General features: G+C 37.4%; 1 protein-coding gene across 1 annotated transcript; it reads right to left on the bottom strand.

Moving 5' to 3' along the window:
- Positions 1-1300: 1300 nt before the first annotated feature.
- LOC107689457 (endothelin-2) lies at positions 1301-5541 on the bottom strand. The gene is made up of 4 exons (XM_016487453.1): positions 5356-5541; positions 2131-2278; positions 1500-1628; positions 1301-1409 (listed from the first exon to the last, which is right to left on the bottom strand). The coding sequence occupies exons 1-4, from the start codon at positions 5411-5413 to the stop codon at positions 1301-1303; spliced, it is 444 nt and encodes a 147-aa protein (XP_016342939.1). The 5' UTR covers positions 5414-5541.
- Positions 5542-7319: the final 1778 nt, after the last annotated feature.

The raw sequence follows: 7319 nt of genomic DNA, 5'->3' as shown, positions 1-7319 counted from the left end.
ACTTAATTTGTGTTCCGAAGATGAACTAAGGTCTTATGGGTTTGGAACAACATGAGGGTGAGTAATTAATGACAGAATTTTCAATTTTGGGTAAACTATCCCTTTAAGATTTGTGTACAGTATGTGATGCAGCCATATCTTGATAATCTTAATGATCTGTTTTTAGCTGACTTTTAATCATTTGTTGGGCTTTTTCAGGGTGTTTCCCAGAACCTAACAATGTGGTTAGTGGCTGGCTCGATGCGTCTGACTGAAACAGGGGGGACAGGAATAGAGAGTGTTTGTTCCTTTGTCCCGGTAGTAAATGAGAGCACCACAAATTCCTTCCAGAAGTTTCTTGTGAAAGACTTCCTGTGAGGTAAACCAGCATTCCTGATGATGCCAAAAATGAATGCAGATAAATAGCCGGCCTTATATAAAGATGTAGGCCCACTTCACCTTAACTGCATGGTTGATCCTTCAATATGTGATCACTCAGAAACCAGACCAACCAACAATATTGGTTTACACCAGAAAGGCTTTACACATCACCTCATGGAAAACAACAGCAGCAAAAGAAAGAGCGAGTGCAGCTATTCAGAAAATTGCTAGCCTCTAGCACTGTGGAAACATTTAGCTTTGCCATTACCCTCTCCCATGATGAGACTCCTGTTTGATCTCTGGGCACAATGACAGTTTTAAGGTTCACAGATGACTAGGTTTTTGTTTATTTGCCTTTTCACATTACAATAAATATTCAGTTCATTCATTAGATTAGAAATTGTTCCAATTGTCTGAGAAATCATATTATATCCACTAATAAATGTTAACTGCTTGTCTGAGTAATGGAGAGGTATTTATTGTTATTATTATTCCAAGGCTAAAAATAAAACTCAAATCTACAATCTTTCTTTTGACAATATCCTCTTTCTAAACAGAAAAATCTTTACTCAAGGCCAACTTATATGTTTAATGTCAAACATAAAGTGCCCATAAGCCGCTATTGTTCTCAATAAATATCCAAATGTACTCACTATGAGGAAACAAAATTGGAAACATCAAACAATATATATTACACGTCAATAAGCAATACGGTTTTACAGTATTCTACAAAATACTTACAGTTAGATAATATAAGTATCACTACTATACTGTCACTATTGAGATGCTAGCATTTCATGACAAGCCAAAGTAATAGAAATGATGTCTATTACTGTACTTCGTAAACCGTTCACAGCACACGTTCAGACCTATGGCCAGGCTTGCTGCCCAAATAGTAATAATATACAGTATGTTACTACATAGCTTTTTTTCATTTCTCTCAGGTTGCTTGTATTGGTTTGTGATTCCTCAGTCTCTGGGGGAATTTAGACTTGTATCGTTCTTTGTAGTTTCTGGAATGGTACCTTCTGACTGAGGCATTTTCATCTCTGCAAAAGATACCAAGTAGTGTATCAGTAAAATACAATACAACTGCCGCAATGTGTGTCAAATAAAGTGAAATCAATAATGACACTCACTCTTGCTGGAGATCCAAGTAAGAGCAAAACCGCACACACTTTTTATCTCTCTTGTCTGTGCACTGGCATCGTTCCACATCTCGTCTTAGACGCATTTGGAGTGAACCCACACCATAGGGAATGACCTGACTGAGAGAGAACAGTGGATATTTTAACAAACCTTTCCATTTTTAATATGGATTTAATAATCAAATGTAATAAATAATAACTCATCTAGACAAATGTTCTGCACCAAATATACTGTAGCCTATATAAATGTATGTTTTATGCACAATGTAGAACTCTTTTCAAATTCGTGAACAGAACCGCGAAAGCCTCGTGCTTCTTTGAATTTGCATTTTGACCAGGTGTGTAGATTCCTGTTTGTTTCAAATATAAAAGACGTCACACTTGTTTCACTTCCCAAGAGCCAGACTCTCAATCTTTGGTTTCTGGGTTTTTCACCGAAGGCAGTCTGCTTGTCCTCAGGTCTCCATGCGTGGGCCACATTAATGAGACCACACACTTAAATACAACCAGACACGTGCTTGCAGAGCGCACAGGTTACCAGCATCAGTCCCCAATAGATCTCAAATCTCTCTTTACCAAAGTGCTGCTCAAAGACATACACAAATCAATGTGTCTGATGTACCTGGGCGTATCGACCCATACGATTCCTATGTGGCAAAAGTACACACATTCTTTGTCCTTCAGGTTTTCACAGGAGCAGCGTCTTTCACGACGGTGAGTGTGTGGAGTAGCATTCACAGATGGACTTCTGTTTGCATGGGACCCTGGGACTGACAGATACAAAGAAAAGAACTTTAAAAATCAGGTAACAAAAAAAACTATCAAAATCAGGACAAGACAATGTTACAAAAGATTTCTATTTCAAATAAATGTTTTGTTTTTTTCTATTTCTGTTCTATTCATTAAAGAATCCTAAAACTTTAATAGTAATAAGAAATGTTTTTGTGCACCAAATCAATATATTATAAAGATTTTTGTAGGATCACATGACCCTGAAGACATGAAGCTTTTCCAAATTACAGTTTAAAATATATTAAAACAGAAAACAGCTGTTTCAAATTGTAATAATATTTCACAATTTTTTACTATATTTTTAATCAAATAATCTTCATAGTTGCAGTAAAAACAAATGGGGTAACACTATCAATGCAGCGTTCAGAAAGCTTAATTACAGCAATTCACTGATCCCCATTTTCAGCCTAAGCCTAAGACTTTTTGCTTTGATGTGTTACACCTGAAACAAACCCTCAAAATTTGTCAAAATATTAGTCTTCATTTGATGATGCGAGACATAACATGTCTAAGCTGTTGCTGCTGTCTAAACAATTCAGCACTGTTGTGTCTTCGAGGTTCGCTTTGTTTTAATCCTGAAGATTCCCATACAAATCCTGTTTTCATGTAGCTTTGATCTCATAGGTTATCAGTTCAGAAGTGAATTGCCATGCAACAGTATTAATAATGATAAAAAATCATGTTGACAAAAGAATAAAAATGAAGAAAAACTAAAAACAAAATGTCTTATGGTTGAGCTTCATTAAGGTTGCGGTGAATAAAAAGCCATGTGGACCATGTTTAAAGAAGACAGCAAATACGAATCTGTGGCCAACCACATTTTATGCCTCTAGGATTCCAGCAGCACGTGTAGATGCTACAAAGCAAACCAACACTACAGTTTCCGATGGTTGGGGTTTTTAAAGTTGAATCAAAAACAGATCTCGGGCTCATTTGCAACATGGCAACTCTTCAACAGACAAACAGATCTCAAAGGAAAAGAAAGACAAAATAACAAGTATGATGGTATTTACATCAGGATACTTTCAATTGCCGGAAAAGTTGGACGATGAATTCTTTTATGAAGCAAGATGGATGTCTCTGAGTTTTGTTCAGGATACATGGAAGAGGGGTATTAGCAGGACCCCAGTAACCGGAATGACGTCTAAGGTGCTCAGTCAAGCAAACAGGGCCTGAGGCTGTAAGGCTTTATAGAAAAGGATGAAATTGCATGCCCAGGTCTGGTGGAAAGTGATCTGGGAGTGATCACAGTGATCCATCACTATAACAAGGCTATGGGGGTCTAACCATAGAAGTTCGATGTGGAATACACAACAATTGGTCTGACTTGGTTGGAAATCAGTTGTCATCCACATCCTGAAGGCGTCAGTTGAGGTTACCCGGTGAAGCATTGGGGTTAGTTTTCATATATCAGGTCAGGATAATTAATCACAGAGAAAAGCTGAGATGTGGAACTTGGAATTTGTTACAAATCCATTGGAATGTCTTCTTAAAATGCCTGACATAATTCATATACAACTGACTTTATACCATCCTACCCAAAATCATGAGAAAGACAATCAGGAAACATTTTCTTCATCCCTGTATTTTATCAGGCTAGACTTCACTAATTCGATACTGGTATGATACTAGATGGTATGACTGGTATGATACTAATGCGAGTTCTGTAGCACCTCTCAGGACAGTTTGTTTTCCCAATAAAAATTTAATTTTGTGACCCGTGCCCTGAAGAAAGAGAGGACTGCCAAGGTGGATCAGCATAGAATTGTAAAAGACAAGCAAGGGATTACGTAAAATCATAACCACCAACAGTGAACCAGACCATCTCACTCGAAGAAACAGCAACAGGTTTCCTGTTGTTGGCATTAACATGTTAGCAAGAAGATGTAAACCTTTACTAATCCCAAGTAGTTTGACTGCTGTTATTAAAATTCAAAGCTGTGATCATTTCTGTCCTGTAGGAGACTGGCCTTGAAACTCGAAACTACTGAGGAAAATGGTACTGTATTCCCAGCAATTAACTGCAATAACAATACTTTGCTATACAGTATATTATCCTAGCCTAATACCCTAGTGTTTTGCACTGCATACCTGTACATCCAATGCTGAAACTAAAGAGCTCAACAACAAACCTTTCTGTTATGTTAAAAATTTGTGAGCCAACTTTCAACGATGTCAATTGATTCAAGAAAATTTCCCTCGTAAAACAAAGAAATGATCATAGTCAAAGTTTCTGAAATTTCTCACTGCTTGAACTGTTTACAGAGACAGCTTGCTCTGGCTATGAACTCTGCATGCTATTAAAATTAAGCCTACCCACAGCACAAAAGCTAGACCATTCTGAGGCAACCGTCGCTGATTTTGCACCACCATGAAGGAAGTTACATGTTCTGTGGTCCATAGAAGTGGTAGATGGCCTACACATGGCGAGTTTACACACTTACATGCTCAAATGGCTTAAGCAGCATTTTACGCCACATTTAACCCTAATTCAACAGTTCAGTCTACTATTGTATAACTAGCTGCATATTGTGACTGGTGTTATGAAAAAAATTGATTATAGAAATCTATCAAAAAATATTGAACTCACATTTTTGATAGATTTCTGTTATGTATTTTTTTCACCAGTCACAATCAAATCAAATATTTAGAATTTCTGTCAAAATTTACACCAAACTTGTATGAATTTTATGTCTTCTGTGAAACACAAAAGAAGATATTTTTTAAGAATATTGGTAACCAAACCATTTCTCAAAAAAATCTTCTTTTATGTTCCATAGAGGAAAGAAAGTCATACAGGCATGGATCAATGAGAGGGTGAGTAAATGTTTTTCTTTAAGCATTAACAGTAAATAGTTTGTCCCTTTAAATTACAAGAATATATATCTGGTGTGAAAATACAGTTCACATGCAAAGAACAAAGGTAGCTTTTGCTAGATAAAATCTTATGTAAGCTAGAATAACATTTTTTCAGATAGGAATATATCCACATAGTAGTTCAAGATTTGAACAGAAAGCCAAAATAATATATATAAGAAAGATGATAGTAATTTACCTTGTTGTTCCAGTATGAAAGCAATCACACTTATTAAGAATAAGAAGGAAAAATCCATAATGCTTCTTTCCAAAGATGCTCAGAACATTAATTGGCAAGCCTGTCTCCTGGATGTCTATCCACAGGAAGAGAGGAAAGCTGTGAGGGGAGAGAGAGCAGGTTGTGGAGTTTCTCAGAAACTTCTGCCACTCTCTAAACACCTCCAGCCTACCACACCCTCCTCCCCCCATCTCCCTCTTTGGATCAACCTGCCAAGTTGTTCTTCACAATGCTAAGGACAGGTGTTTGACAAGACTCATTGTATGCGAGTGTCAGTGGGAGAGAGAGAGAGGGAGAGATTGTACTCTTTGTTTGGATATATGCTCTAAATCCAGTGGAAACATTTGTGAAATAAGGTATCTCAACATTGTTTGTTTCCATCAAGTGCTTCCTTCCAACATGGTCAGAGGTGCATCAAAGATTATAAATGGATGGATTGAGTTCCACTTCATGGGTGAGCTGGCATCTCATGGGAATTTTTGCGCACTCTTGTTTTTTCCTTCCTGATGCTATGTTAGGAATGGAGGCTTGAAGAACAAAGTCAAAACTACAGCCTGGAGAGGAAACCCATCTTTTTCAAAGTAGAAAGCCTAGACAGACCAGGTCTTTTTCCCAAACCAAGGGAAGCCCATTGTGGTAAACCTCCATCTTAATTAAAACAATAAAAAGCCAATTGAAACATCTCAATGTAAGCATCTGCGTGCCAGACTCTCTTAACTGTGGAGGGTTCCTCTAACTGGTTAAACATTGTCTGCAGTTCAGAAACAGTTCTTGCTCTCATTTTTGGCAATTCCTTCCATAATCATCTCAAATTTGGTGAAAATTCGTGTGACACGAGCTCCACTGCACAAACAGCCTAAAAGACATGAACTGTGGCGTGAAAGTTGTTGAGAATGGTCCTCAATGGGGCCTGTCATTTAATCACAAGGGGGGCAAAGTGATGTATTCTATGCAGCACCACAGGGGTTAGGTTATTTTTTTTCCCACCCGTACTTATATATTGAGCTCACTTTTTGACTTCTCATTAGTACAGATTAGGCTTAGTTTTGCATTCAGGAGAGATAATTAAAGGCTGGGCACAACACAAAACAACATATTTGGTCACAGAGCCCCTGGCTACAGCAATTAGATCTGTGAGGTGAGGTGCTGTGGAGGAGGAAGGAGAACTTCAGAGCTCCAAACGGCTTCCTCCTGCAGCTGTGGGAGAGACATAATGAACAGTTTGACAGACTGTCTGAAAAAATGCTCATGCTTCTGAAATTGAACTGTGAACTATGGGACACAGCCCCACTACTGTATATGCAAGTTCAACTGATACTTTAATGTGAATTCAATCTAAGTGTTGCTTTTTCTTTTATTCAAGACAATATTACAGGCTTGATCTTTGGCAGAGGACAACAGTGTGAGGACATTTTTTTTTTAATTCTTTGTGCCAGTCTTTGTTGCTCTATCACGTTTCATATCACATTACATTAACGCTTTATGTTTTTATTTGATAAAAAAAAAAAAGTTTTATCTTTTGTAGCAATATAAACGTGCTGAGTAAGTGATTATTAAACTAATAAAATAGTGAGACTTTGGCTAACTGCTCAAAGTGTCAAATGGCATGCAGAATCGCTGACTAAATCAATCAGTAAATCAATAACTTTTCTGTTTTCACAGAACACTGACCCCTATACGAGAAGAAGGCTTTATAAACTTTTCAACAGAATTATTATTAGCTTGCCAAGCAAGCCTGAAACAATCTGTTCATGATTATCCATCCTAGAGCCAGCAAATGCATTAAAAGTAAAATATTATTGAGAGAAGACAATGATTAAGCTAGACTATCTCTTAAAATACTTTTGCTCCTGAAAACCAGTACCTTCATATGCACAGGTGCAGTGTTTTACACACTCCCCTGGACTTTCACTGACCCTCAGCTG

Source organism: Sinocyclocheilus anshuiensis, unplaced genomic scaffold, assembly GCF_001515605.1.
Source record: "Sinocyclocheilus anshuiensis isolate Anshui unplaced genomic scaffold, SAMN03320099.WGS_v1.1 scaffold1480, whole genome shotgun sequence".
In the NCBI taxonomy this organism is placed as follows: domain Eukaryota; kingdom Metazoa; phylum Chordata; class Actinopteri; order Cypriniformes; family Cyprinidae; genus Sinocyclocheilus; species Sinocyclocheilus anshuiensis.
This window is presented reverse-complemented; position numbering and strand designations above follow the sequence as displayed.

Excerpts from the sequence above, each read along its gene's own strand:
- LOC107689457 (XM_016487453.1), bottom strand. The coding sequence starts at position 5,413 with ATGGATTTTTCCTTCTTATTCTTAATAAGTGTGATTGCTTTCATACTG. Across the intron at positions 2,279-5,355 it reads TTTCATACTGGAACAACAAG|TCCCAGGGTCCCATGCAAAC; the intron begins GTAAATTACTAT and ends TGTATCTGTCAG. Across the intron at positions 1,410-1,499 it reads TACTTGGATCTCCAGCAAGA|AGATGAAAATGCCTCAGTCA; the intron begins GTGAGTGTCATT and ends TATCTTTTGCAG.